This window comes from Garra rufa, chromosome 15 (assembly GCF_049309525.1).
Source record: "Garra rufa chromosome 15, GarRuf1.0, whole genome shotgun sequence".
Classification (NCBI taxonomy): Eukaryota; Metazoa; Chordata; class Actinopteri; order Cypriniformes; family Cyprinidae; genus Garra; species Garra rufa.
Genome location: NC_133375.1, coordinates 38903742 through 38918984, shown reverse-complemented (window position 1 = coordinate 38918984; position 15243 = coordinate 38903742). Strand labels below are relative to the sequence as shown.

At 34.2% G+C, this 15243-nt stretch overlaps 1 protein-coding gene across 1 annotated transcript in view; it reads left to right on the top strand.

Annotated features, from left to right (window-relative positions):
* The window catches only part of LOC141287757 (dihydropyrimidinase-related protein 2-like), a 55270-nt gene that overhangs the window by 34471 nt on the left and 5556 nt on the right, over positions 1 to 15243 (top strand). The window contains exon 12 of the mRNA XM_073819889.1: positions 13736 to 13895. Coding sequence (XP_073675990.1) covers positions 13736 to 13895 — 160 coding nt within the window. The remainder of the gene's footprint in view (positions 1 to 13735; positions 13896 to 15243) is intronic.

Below are 15243 nucleotides of genomic sequence, written 5' to 3'. Positions count from 1 at the left end.
ACATAAATATATTACCTATTTTATTTATGCACTAATAATTTATTTGATTTCATGATAATTATTAGTTTTTGCATTATAATTTTTTTCTTACAGTAATGTGTTTCTGTTTTGTTTTTTTAGATTTATTTATTTAACTTTTTTTTACATTTAAAAAGTTACAGTAGCTAAAATTCTGTTTAATTTTAAGTTTGAGAAGGTTGAACATGGTCATGATTAAACTAAATTATATGACAATTTGCATAAAGCTCTGACTAACATAGCACACTTAATAAATGTTCATCAGTAATATTGTTAAAATGATATGAATTCATGTCATTTTGTATATTTTTTGCAATTGATATGACTGGGGGGAAAACGACCCCATTAATTAATTTATTCACGACTGTATTTATTTTAATATAAAATCAAGAGTAAACTGTAAAATTGTGAAATATTATTTTAATTTAAAAGAACTGTTTGCTATTTGAATATATTTTAAAATGTACTTTATTCCTGTGATGTAAAGTTGAATTTTCAGCATCATCATTTCAGTCAGTGTCACATGTCTAGCAAGCAGCACTAATAAGCCATGAGAAGCTGTGACTTTACAATACTAACACAATTTTCTCTACACAACAACCACAGAAAGAAAACCCGAAAGCATGATGCCAGTAAAGTGATTATTCCCCTTCTACATAACTAGGCTGTTTATGAGGTCTTTGACCTGCAGGTAATGTTCCAGCATTCACTTAGGTAAAACATTGATTCATTGATGCGGCTATGACTTAAGGGGCGCAGAAGCGGCTGTCTGTTGACAGTCAATCAATGATATGCCTCGGCTCTCAAAAAGAATCACGGTGCCAGGATATGCACGCCAGCACTTCCTCAGGAAACTCATTATAAAACGAGAAACGTGAAAAGAAAGAAAGCTCTGTGGTGATCTATGCCGAATCGAGAATACATTTTGTTGTCTGGCGTGAAAACAAATGATGGGATCCTAAATGGAAGTTTCGTTTAACATTGCCGACACGATTCGGGAAAAGTGACTTTTTTCACCATTCAGTCCAGTCATAAAGCTATCATCAGGAAGCACTTCATTTACTTTATCCTTTTAACAATATTACTGATTAACATTTATCTCGCTCTCCAAGTCCACTTATTATGTTAGTCAGGGCTTTGTGCACCACAAATTGCCGTCATTTAGTTTATCGTGACCATCTTCAACCTTCCCAACCTTAGAATTAAACAGGCTTTTAGCTACTGCATGTTAAAATATTAAAAACGTTATCTTATGTGCATTCTGAATGTGCATACATTTATGCTGATTTAAAATAAAAAAGGCATTATTTTATAGTTGTTTTTAAAGCAAACAGTCACAATATTAAAAGAAAAATCAATTGATTTGAAATGAAAAATAAATCACATAGTGCACATTCATATTTTAAAAGAGCAAGAAAAATCCTCCTTTTTTATGACGCAAGGCCACAGATGTCTTCAGTCTCTGTGTTGCTGTTGGAGATTTGAAGGTTATTTTTTGTCTTTTGTTTTCTTCCGTTGAAGTGCTGAAGTGAGTTTTTCACTCGGGAGGTAATGGGGCATTTGTTTGGAAAATGCAAAGACAGTGAAATGGAAAAGCCATTGAAAAGGCACAAAAATAAATAAGAGCAAAAGTGGACAATGAATGACAAGTATTGTGCTTTCTCCTGCTATTATGTCTCTATTTACAACCCAGTGAGCACTTTTTCAGCTGAGAGACTTTTGGGATTAACTGAATCATATATGCTTTTTAGGTCAAACCAACAATGCAACAACTAGATTCACATTCAGAATTATATTCAGAATTGCGACTTATAAAGTCAGAATTGCATGATATAAATTTGCTACTTTGAGTTATAGTCAGTATTGCGTGATATAAACTCGCAATTGCAAGTTAGAAAGTCCGAATTGTGTGATATAAACTCAATTGCGAGTTATAAAGTCAGAATTGCGAGATATAAACTCACAATTGCATATTGTAAAGTCAACATTGTGTAATATAAACTCAATTGCGAGTTATAAAGTCAGAATTGCGAGATATAAACTCACAATTGCATGTCAAAGTCAGAGATATAAACTCGCAATTTCAAATTATAAAGTCAGAATTGCGCGATATAAACTCGCGATTAAGAGTTATAAAGTCAATATTGCGTGATATAAACTCAATTTCGAATTATAAAGTCAGAATTGCAAGATATAAACTTGCAACTGCATGTTGTAAAGTCAGAATTTTGAGATATAAACTCAAAATTGCATGTCATAAAGTCAGAATTGCATGATATATACTTGCAACTGCATGTCGTAAAATCAGAATTGCTTGATATAAACTCGCAACTGTGAGTTATATAGTCAGAACTGTGAGATATAAACTTGCAATTTCAAGTTAGTCAGAATTTTCAGATATAAACTCACAATTGCATGTCATAAAGTCAGAATTGCATGATATAAACTTGCCATTTCAAACTATAGTCAGAATTGCGAGATACAAACTTGCAACTGCATGTTGTAAAGTCAGAATTGCACGATATAAACTCACAATTGCATGTCAAAGTCAGAATTGTGTGATATAAATTTGCAACTGCATGTTGTAAAGTCAGAATTGTGTGATATAAACTTGCAATTGTGAGTTATAAAGTCAGAACTGTGAGATATGAACTCGCAATTTTGAGTTAGTCAGAATTTTGAGATATAAACTCAAACTTGCAAATCATAAAGTCAGAATTGCATGATATAAACTTGCAACTGTGTGTCGTAAAGTTAGGATTGCTTGATATAAACTCGCAACTGTGAGTTATATAGTCAGAACTGTGAGATATAAACTCGCAATTTAGAGTTAGTCAGAATTTTCAGATATAAACTCACAATTGCATGTCATAAAGTCAGAATTGCATGATATAAACTAGCAACTGCATGTCAAAGTCAGAACTGCATGACATAAACCCACAATTTCAAGTTATAGTCAGATTTGTATGATATAAACTCGAATTGTATGTCATAATCATGATATAAATCATGATATAAACTTGCAAATGCATGTCATACAGTCAGAATTGCGTGACATGAATTCATGATAAACTCGCAATTGAGTTATTAAGTCAGAATTGCAATATAAACTCGCAACTACGTCAAAGTCAGAATTGTGTGATATAAACTCACAATAACAAATTATAAAGTCAGAATTGCGATATAAACTCACAATTGCATGTCATACAGACAGAATTGTGTGACATAAACTCACAATTGTAAGTTATAAAGTCAGAATTGCAAGATATAAACTCACAATTACGTATCAAAGTCAGAATTGCGTGATATAAAATTGCAATTGCAAGTTACTGTATAAAGTTAGAATTGAAGTATAAACTCAGAATTGCACGTCAAAGTCAGAACTGCATGACATTTGTGAGTTATAAAGTAGCAATTGCATGATATAAACTTGCAATTTCGAGTTATGGTCGGTATTGTGTGACATAAACTCGCAATTGCATGTCATAAAGTCAATATTGTGAGATCTAAATTCAATCTAAAGTCAGAATTGCGTGACAAAGTTGCAATTAAGAGTTAGAAAGTCAGAATTGCATGTCATAAAGTCAAAATTGCGTGATATAAACTCATATTTGAGTTTTTGCAAGTTTATGTCTCGCAATTCAGATTTTCTCGCAATTGTAAGTTTGTATCATGCAATTCTGATCTTGTAACTCGCAATTCTGAAATGTAAACTCTCAATTACAAGAAAAACAATACTGTGAGACAAAATGTGCAATTACCTTTTTTTATTTTAGCTTCCATATCCTGATCATATTTGCATGTAAAATGTGTTTTGCATTATTTTTGTGAATATACTTCAAATAATTTTCTTGTCAATTCCTATATGCTGCTGATTGTATGAATTCTGAGACAGGAAGTCAAGATATTAACAACATTTGTGCCACAAACCCAGCAGTTTTTTTCCGCAGTGCTGAATTATAGATATGGCTCCCTAAAGTTTGTTCTTGACTGCTGAAATGTCTTGCTTTGTCTATCAGCGGATACTTCAGCGAGCTACTCTCTCTGTCTATCTCCCTCCTCCGGCGTCTTTAGACACAGTCAGACATTAGTATTCCGGTGCGCGCTCCTCGCAGCAGTAGCCGGTGCCAGCCACTTAATTTGTCATTTATTGCTCTACGACAACTGAAGTAATTGAACCTTTTGCCCACGGAACGTCACTGGCAACCTGGTGGCCATTTCTCCCAGCCAGCCTCACGGTGGCCACATTTCAGAGACCTTGGGTGGAAAATGGAGGGCAGGGATCTCATTTATAGAAAAGCCGAGATGGTTAGTAGGTATCCTCACCTCTCACCCTGCTCTGGACTGACCCGGACACCTCAGATGCCTAGCAGCGCTGATAGGAACAGACAGGGATAGAGGAAGGTTATGACACTTCAACTAGCCCAAAGACAGGGTGATATGTTTCTAATGAAACTCTAAAGCACTGCATGCTGCTCTGGATATGGGTGAATCTCATGAAACCTAGCCAGGTCATATTTTAATGGAAAATGAAAAGAAAAAAAATGGGAAATTTGAAGCATACAAAGCCGATTTTCATGACAATCAATCAAACAATGTTAGTAATAATAAAGGATTTTTTTCTTATGCTTGGAATACAAGTACAAATCAGCAAAAATAAAATATTTATGCTAATAAAAAAGAACAACAACAAAAAAACTAGAGCTTAGTGGTGTTTAACCTTCAAGAAAATGTCTATATATCCAGTTGAAGTCAAAAGTTTATTTGTTTGTACCTTATTAGAGAAGGTTCAAACACTCAATGATGCTCCAGAAGGAAACGTTCAAATTAAGAGCCAGGGGGTGAAAACTTTTGAACACAATGAAGATGTTTACATTTTTCTCATTTTGTCTAAATATCTTTTTTTCCCCTTTAAGTACTGTCCATCAGAAGCTACAAACGATACTTACATGTGTTCCAGAAGGCAAAATAAGTTACATTTACCTTGATCTTTGGCTCTTAATGCATCGTGTTTCCTTCTGGAGCATCAGTGAGCGGTTGGACCTTCTGTAATAATTGCATAATTAATTGAGTCCCTCAGTTGTCCTCAGTGTGAAAAGACTGATCTCAAAATCATACAGTCATTGTTGGAAAGGGTTCAAAAACACAAAAATGATGAAAAACCAAAGAATGTGTGGGACCTGAAGGACTTTTCTGAAAAACAGCAGGTAGTGTAACTGTTCAGGACAAACAAGGGACTCGTGAACAATTCAGGTAACAACTCAGTATTAAGAATCAAGTGTATGTAAACTACTATTTTCTCTTGTGGACTATATGTAAATGTCCTTTATGTGAAATATCTTATTCAGGTCGGTACTAAATAAAAAACACATGCATTTTGTATGATCCCTCTTATTTTGGTAAAATAACAACATTTTGCAGATTCTGCAAGGTGTCTGTAAACATTTGACCTCAACTGTTCATATATTTAATTCTTCCATATACTACCTAAAATACTTTCCTTAAAGCCTTTATATATATTGCATTATAAAAGTAGTTTTAAAGCATTATTTTATGCCTTGTAATGAACCTTATAATGCATTGTATGATCTCGTGAATAACTGTAACCACAGTTATAATACATTAAAGGGATAGTTCACCCCAAAATAAAAATTTTATGTGTATCTGCTTATCCCCAGGGCATCCAAGATGTAGGGGACTTTGTTTCTTCAGTAGAACACAAACAAAGATTTTTAACTCAAACTGTGCAAGTATGCCAGTCATATAATGGCAGTCAATGGGCACCAAATCTTTGAGAGTAAAAAAAAAAAAAAAAAAAACATGCACAGACAAAACCAAATTAAACCCTGCGGCTCGTGATGATACATTAAGGTCTTAAGACACAAAACGATCGGTCTGTGGAAGAAACTGAACAGTATTTATATCATTATTTACCTCTGAGTACCTCAAGTGTCCTGAGCGCGTTCACAACAGCCATCGCGTGATGCGTCAACGTTATAGAGTGCATAATGGCTACTCAAAATGGTAATTACTTGTGCTTATCCTAATTCTTGCAACCGATTAAAAACTAAAAGATTACGTTTCCTTGGGCGAACTCATCCGGGTTTGTTGATTTTCACCGACTACATTGCCAGAGCAAGTTGACGTGTAATGCGCCGGCAGTTGTGAACGCATTCAATACAGCTGAACATTGCGGTGGATCAGAAGTAAATAATGATTCAGTTTCTGTTCAGTTTCTTGCACAGACCGATCGTTTTGTGTCTTAAGACCTCAATGTATCGTCACAAGCAGCAGGGTTTAATTTGGTTTTGTCTGTGTATGATAAGATTTGGTGCCCATTGACTGCCATTATATGACTGACAGACTGCAACGCTTTGAGTTCACCTCAAAGTCACCTACATTTTGGATGCCATTTTCATTTTTGGGTGAACTATTCCTTTAAAATACTCATCTATTCATTCTTACATGTTAGAACGTATGATATATTAAAATACATGAAAAATAAATCTTCAAATATTATAATGCATTTTAACTTTGAATACAATTAGTTATGAAAGATGTAATGCATTGTCATATATATTATGCATGCCTTTATAATGCATTTATACATAAAGTGTAAGCAATTTGTGTGCAATTCAGTTACCATGTTATATTTAAATTCAATTTTATGTAAAAATGTTTTAACATTTTAGCAGTTTGAACAAATAATTTAGTCTAGAAATAGAATTGGATCATATTGCACTAAATAAAAAAGGCTTTCAAAGTAAATTTCACAACTAATTACAAAGAAATGACAAGCAACACTTGAACTAAATGTAAAATTAAGTAGAAAAACTAAAATAGCATTTATTTACTTCGAAAAATATTGTTTTTAGTTAAAGGATTAGTTCACTTCCAGAACTAAAATGTACAGATAATGTACTCACCTCCTTGTCATCCAAGATGTTCATGTCTTTCTTTCTTTAGTCGTAAAGAGGAAAACATTTCAGGATTTCTCTCTATATAATGGACTTCTATGGTGCCCCCGAGTTTGAACTTCTAAAATGCAGCTTCAAAGGGCTCTAAACGATCACAGCCAAGGAAAGAAGGGTCTTATCTCGCAAAACGATCAGTTATTTTCTAAAAAAAAAAAAAAAAAAAAAAAGTACAATTTATATACTTTTTAACCTCAAATGCTCGTCTTGTCTAGCTCGTTTTGCTAGATAAGACCCTTTTTCCTCGGCTGGGATTTAGAGCCCTTTGAAGCTGCATTTAAACTGCATTTTGAAAGTTCAAACTCGGGGGCACCATACATATCCATTATATGGAGAGAAATCCTGAAATGTTATAATCAAAAAACATAATTTCTTTACGACTGAAGAAAGAAATACATGAACATCTTGGATGACAAGGAGGTGAGTACATTATCTGTATATTTTTGTTCTGAAAGTGAACTAATCCTTTAAGCACATTGTATTGTGGAACAGTATTCCACACTAAGTGCATACTGGACATTGCGGCAAAGGTATCAGGTCATACAAACATTGCATGCAATTTGCATTTTGTAACTGAAACACAATTCCACATCTAATTGGCATGATACCTGCAAAATAGATTTCTGTGCACAGTAGTGGAAAAAAATAGTATGAGTAGTATGCTAGTATGCTATTCCAAACCTAGCCTGGGGTTCGACACAGCGTGCTTCATTCGTTTAGGTGCTGTCGTTCTGGCTTCAGCACTACTGGAAAACCATCTTTCAAAGGCGTGAAGGTAATTTACGTAAGCTGATGTAATGGACTGAAAACCTATATGTACGTAGGTGACTGTGACTTCAGAAGATGATCCCTTTAAAGGGTTCAAAAGCTCCGTGGAGCTCATATGTTCTCTTGTTAACGGAAATTCACAAAGCTTCAGCAGGCAGACGTCGGGTTTGAAATCAATCAGCCGTCAGAACTCGATACGATACGAGAACACAGATCAAACCCAAAGAATGGCCTTTTCTTTGAAACATACCATAATTTATAAATAAAACAATTCACCTGAAGCTTTCGCGCTGAGATCACGTACATATTTCTGTAGCGTGTTCAGTTCGACTGATCCGATCATGAAAAATGCATGCACATTTACATACTGTATGATGAATGCACTGCATACGCCGGTGAACAATCAATGCAAAGCAAAGGAATATCAATGCAAACACTCTCACTGCTGAGTTTCATCTAAAACTTTGACTCCCGAAAATCAATGCCTGTTAATTATTGCATTGCATTTATGATGCATTTACTGCATTAACTTGAAATCAAATCAATCTGCATTCAAATTTTTGACTCAAAATTGAAGTGTTACATGTTGCATTCAATCCTTTCATGTCACATAAACACTCGTCCGTTCATTTTTGTTTTCATGTCACGTCACAGTGTCACAAACATGTTAGGACCGGGACTGAGAACCAGTGAGCATGTGATGCATGCTTGAAAGGTGTAGTATATACTTAATATAAGATGTCAGTGGTTTCTAGTGCTCCTCAATAGGATTTTATGCAAAGCAGACATGAGCGTCATCCAAATCTATGTTCAAATAAATTGTAGGAGACGTGCCATAAGTTGCAAATAACTCCCTGTGGACAACAATAAGAAATAGTATGCCACGTCAAGAATATCAATAACAAACCTATATATTCTCTCATGCAGGTAGAGAGGCAGTCTGTCACCAGCAGGATAGAGAGCAAAATGTATTCTTTTGCTTTTTACCTGGAAAGATGGCAGCCGTCCTCATGTCTAATTCAGGAGGTGCATCTATGGCAAGTCTCTCTCTCCTTCTCTCTTTTTCATCAGCATGCGCCATGCACCCTCCAACGCTGCACGCTGCTTTTTGCCCACACAGCACTTATTTGATTTGATTCGTTCCCAAGAAATTGATGGATGCAGCATCATTGTAAAAATAACTCATAGAAAGAGCCTATCACCTCTCCACCCCTGAAAATGTCAGAGGGCCCGCTGCGCCGGCTCTTTATCACTGAGGATGAAGGTTTTTGGATGGATCTCATCTCTGGTGTTTACAGGGCAACTATGAGCGAAAGATCAACGCACGGTTTTTGTTATTGTGCGCTGTTCGTCACACTGTAATTGTGTTTAATGGTAGCATTAAAATGTGAAGAAAAACTTCAGGTTGCAGGGTTAGAATGATAGAAAGATATACACATTGACAGATTGATGGAACGATCAATACATGGAATGACAGACAGAATGACAGACAGACAGACAGATAGATAGAACAATCGAAAGATGGAATGAACACACGAATGACAGATAGAAAGAACAATAGCTGGAACGAACGAATGAACAAGTGATATATAAATTGACAGAATGATGGAACGATCAATACATGGAATGACAGACAGAATGACAGACAGACAGACAGATAGATAGAACAATCGAAAGATGGAATGAACACACGAATGACAGATAGATAGAACAATAGCTGGAACGAACGAATGAACAAGTGATATATAAATTGACAGAATGATGAACTGATAGAACGATTGATGATAGCACGAACGATATAACGAACAAACAATGTAATTAACGAACAATGGAATGAACGAACAATGGAGCAAATAATAGATAGATAGACAAATAGATAGATAGACAGATAGATAGACAGACAGACAGACAGACAGACAGACAGACAGACAGACAGACAGACAGACAGACAGACAGACAGACAGACAGACAGACAGACAGACAGACAGATAGATAGATAGATAGATAGATAGATAGATCTAATAGATAGAATATAACGATAGACAGCAGGATAGATAGATAGATAGATAGATAGATAGACAGACAGACAGACAGACAGACAGACAGACAGACAGACAGACAGACAGACAGACAGACAGACAGACAGACAGACAGACAGATAGATAGATAGATAGATAGATAGATAGATAGACAAATAGACAAATAGACAAATATATAGATAGATAGATAGATAGATAGATAGATAGATAGATAGATAGATAGATAGATAGATAGATAGATAGATAGATAGATGAATAGATAGATATAGATAGATATTCTAATAGATAGATCTAATAGATAGAATATAACGATAGACAGCAGGATAGATAGATAGATAGATAGATAGATAGATGATAGATAGATAGATAGATAGATAGATAGATAGATAGATAGATAGATAGATAGATAGATAGATAGATAGATAGATAGATAGATAGATAGATAGATAGATAGATGAATAGATAGATATAGATAGATATTCTAATAGATAGATCTAATAGATAGAATATAACGATAGACAGCAGGATAGATAGATAGATAGATAGATAGATAGATAGATAGATAGATAGATAGATAGATAGATAGATAGATAGATAGATAGATAGATAGATAGATAGATAGATAGATAGATAGATAGATAGATAGATAGATAGATAGATAGAATAAAGGAACAAATAAACGATAGATAGACAAAACGAATGAACGAACGACAGAATGATAGCAAGAACAAACAAATGAATGACAGATAGAACAATAGATGGATAGAATGATAGAACGAACAAAGGAACGAACAAACAAATGATAGCTAGACAGAACGAACGACAGAATGATAGCAAGAACAAACAAATGAATGATAGATAGAACAATAGATAGATAGAACGATAGATAGAACGAACAAACTAACAATGGAACGAACAAACGATAGATAGATAGATAGATAGATAGATAGATAGATAGATAGATAGATAGATAGATAGATAGATAGATAGATAGATAGATAGATAGATAGATAGATAGATAGATAGATAGATAGATAGATAGATAGATAGATAGATAGATAGATAGATAGATAGAATGACAGAAAAACAGAATGATAGGAAGAACTACAGATCATTTTGAAACAAGGAGATATAAATTACTGGGGTCTTTCTCTCAGGAGAAAGACCTGAGAAGCAGGAAAATTAAGCTGGATTCTCCATCTGCCCTTGACTCCATCTTATTGCGGCCTAGGAAATATAATTGACATATTAAAGAGATCTCATTTGTGATTTTCCCTTTCTGTCGGTTGGGTTTCAGATTGCGGCTGCATATCTGCCATCCTGCCTTTCTAAAGATGGCTGCCTGTAGATCAAGTCTTGGCTGACAGCACAGCATGAGCACAGAGGTCCATTTTATGTGCTGCTGCTCAGGATGTGACTGCTGGGAGGACCGAAAAGCAGAAACAGGATGGAGATTTTATTTCTCTACAGCTTTGTACAGCTTTTAGAAATTATTTAAACATATTTATTAGTTTTGGGGGTCAACGACACAAAAATGATAGATAGAACGATAGACAGAATGACAGACAGAATGATAGATAAACAATAGAGTGACAAAACGATAGATAGATAGATAGATAGATAGATAGATAGATAGATAGATAGAACGACAGAACAATAGATAAACAATAGAATGATAGATAGAACGACAGATATAATGATAGAAAGATAGATAGACAGAACGATGGATAAACGATAGAATGATAGACAGAACGACAGATAAACGATAGATAGATAGATAGATAGATAGATAGATAGATAGATAGAACGACAGAACAATAGATAAACAATAGAATGATAGATATAACGACAGATAGAATGATAGAAAGATAGATAAACGATAGAATGATAGATAGAACGATAGAATGATAGACAGAATGAAGATAGAACGATAGATAGAATGATAAATAGAAAGATAAATGATAGAATGAAAGATAGAATGATAAATGATAGAATGATAAATGATAGAATGATAGATAGAACGATAGATAAACGATAGAATGATAGATAGAACGATATATAGAATGATAGACAGAAATATAGATAAACGATAGAATGATAGAACGATAAACGATAGATAGAATGATAGACAGAATGATAGAATTATAGACAGAACAATAGATAAACAATAGAATGATAGAACAGAATGATAGATAGAGAGATATATAGATATATAGATAGATAGATAGATAGATAGATAGATACTGTAGATAGATAAAGTGACAGAACAATAGATAAACAATAGAATGATAGATATAACGACTGATAGAATGACAGAAAGATAGACAGAACGATGGATAAACGATAGAATGATGACAGAACGATAGATAAACGATAGAATGATAGACAGAACGATAGATAAACGATAGAATGATAGAACGATAGACAGAATGATGATAGAACGATAGATAGAATGATATATAGAAAGATAGATAAATGATAGAATTAAAGATAGAACGATAAATGATAGAATGATAGATAGAACGATAGAATGACAGACAGAATGATGATAGAACGATAGATAGAATGATATATAAAGATAGATAAATTATAGAATGATAGAACGATAGAATGATAGACAGAAAGATAGATAAATGATAGAATGAAAGATAGAACGATAGATAGAATGATAGACAGAAAGATAGAATGATAGACAGAATGATAGATAAACGTTTGAATGATAGAATGATAGACAGAACAGACAGAACAATAGATAATGATTGACAGAATGATAGATAAAACGACAGACAGAACAAGAGATAAACAATAAAATGATTGATAGAATGACAGATAGAATGACAGACAGAAAGATAGATAAACAATAGAATGATAGACAGAAAGATAAACAACAGAATGATAGATAGAATAGAATTATAGACAGAACAACAGATAAACAATAGAATGATAGAACAGATAGAACAGATAGATAGATAGATAGAGAGAGAGATAGATAGAACAGCAGAACGACAGAGAACGACAGATAGAATGATAGATAAATGATAAAATGACAGAAGAAAAGAAAGAATGATAGAACTAGACAAGCAGAATGAAAAAACGATAGACAGAACAATGGATAGAATGATAGACAGAACGATAGATAAACAATAGAATGACAGAACAATGATAAATAGAACGAACAAACGACAGATAGAACAATAGATAGAATGATAGAACGATAGAACGATAGAACAATAGATAGATAGATAGAACGATAGAACGATAGAACGATAGATAGATAGAACGATAGAACGATAGAACGATAGATAGATAGATAGATAGATAGATAGAACGATAGATAGATAGATAGATAGAACGATAGATAGATAGATAGAACGATAGATAGATAGATAGAACGATAGATAGATGATAGATAGATAGATAGATAGATAGATACCCAGAGAGCAAAGAGTGTGTGCTCACTGCGAGACAGGAGAGATTGTATGATATGTATATGAGATATGTATGGATGTGCCACAGCCTGAGAGACAACAGGTGGATGTATGTAATGTGTGTAGTGTATATTATGTCTGACCTCAGTATATTTCCCTACTGTCTACCACAGTGACCCTCAGCATGTGTGTGTTTATATGTTAAACACTGTGGTATCAAATGTTTACACGTTCTATTTTGTTACACTGTTTTTAAATTTAAATTGTTTTAATATTTTTAATTATTGAAATTATTTAGATGTTCTCATTGTTATTATGTTCCTCAACATATAGTTAATGCTTTGGCAACATTGTAATTTTACAGTCATGCTAATAAAGCAATTTTGAATTTGAATTTGAATTTTGATAGATAGATCGAAAGACAGAATGATAGACAGAACGATAGTGTTACGAACTGTACACTGTTTTTCTTGTGTATGTTCTCTTTTCTATTCTGTCACCTTTTAAGCGCTCCTAGGTACCGCCTACCTTTGGAACGCTATTCGCTGGTGTGGCTGTCAATCATCGTTGGGTATCCGTGACGGTGTGTCATCTCTGCCAATCGTGATCTGCCAAGAGACCTTTAAATTGGATGCGGCACCTGGAAGAGATGAGCTGTTTGACTTGGCGTGTGTTTTTTAACTTTTGGTGTCACTGGCTATTTGTTTATCTGCTACGATGTTAATGCTTACGAGATTAGCGTGAGATTTGTTGGAATGACCTGTGTAAAAGTTATGTCACTTGTGACATCTACGTTCATGATGAACATGATGTTATGTGTCTTTGACACCTTTAGCCCGCTTGTTTTTGCTCCACTTAAATTTGTGCTCTAATTGCGGTCTACAGACAAGGGAGACCTGGAACAGCCTAGTAAGTCACGTGATATACATATCTTGCACGCAGGATTTTCTCTGTATTAGACACACCAGTTTAGTAAGTGCGCTAAATGTGTATTTTTGTGTTTTTATAGTTAGTGTAAGTTTAGGGCGCATTTGCGCTGAAGATTTCTTTTCCACATTTTTGTTTTCTTATTTAGAGGACCGGGTGGATATAGTGGGGTCTTTTTGTTATGTTTATTTCTTTGATTTCTAGCGCTACTTTCCGTTCCTCTCCCGTTTGTCTTGGTTATATAAATTAGTAATTGTTTAATAACATTTTCTTAAATGTTTGTAAATATTCATGGTTTTGGGAGCAATAAATCTTTTGCGGTGCTAATTTGATGTCCTGAGTTTCTCTTGCCACTTTTACTACCAGCTTCTTCTTTTGGTCATCTCAATGTTACTCCTTTTAAATTCCTAGACAAATTTCCATCGATAAATGATATAATGATAAAACGAACAAACGACAGAGCAATAGATAAACGATAGAATGATAGATATAACGATATATAGACAGATCAACAAATTTATAGATAGTACGATATATCGATAAACAGTACAGATGGATAAAACAATATGCACATGCATTTAAAAAAATAACTCATACAGACAAGAATTTAAGTAACTCCTTCCAATTTCTGAGTTAAAATTCATTTGGATGTCAAAAATGTCAAGATTGCATAACTACACATAATCTTTGCATAATCTTTCATTATTAAAAGTAGTGAACCCTTTTGTAATGATTGAGAATGTCTTCAAATCAAAGCCTGTATGAATCCAACATGAATACTAATATTACTTCTCTACGAACCTGGTGAATACAGTATGTTTGAAACGAGATCATTTGTCACGCTTTACATTTCACCGAGTGAGCTGTAGTTGTCATTATAGATTTATTACGCTATAGAGAAAGAATCTACTACAAAGCAGGCTTGTCTCCAGGGTTAAAAACGGCGGCTTTGCGTATTTGTCAAGCTCATGTAAATCCTCCGCTACCTCTGACACATATAAAGCTGCTGTGACCAAGAAAACTTCGGAAAGCTTTGCCGATTCCACGAGGAAAACAAAGCCCGCCGATCGTTTCCTTCTGGTCTGAACT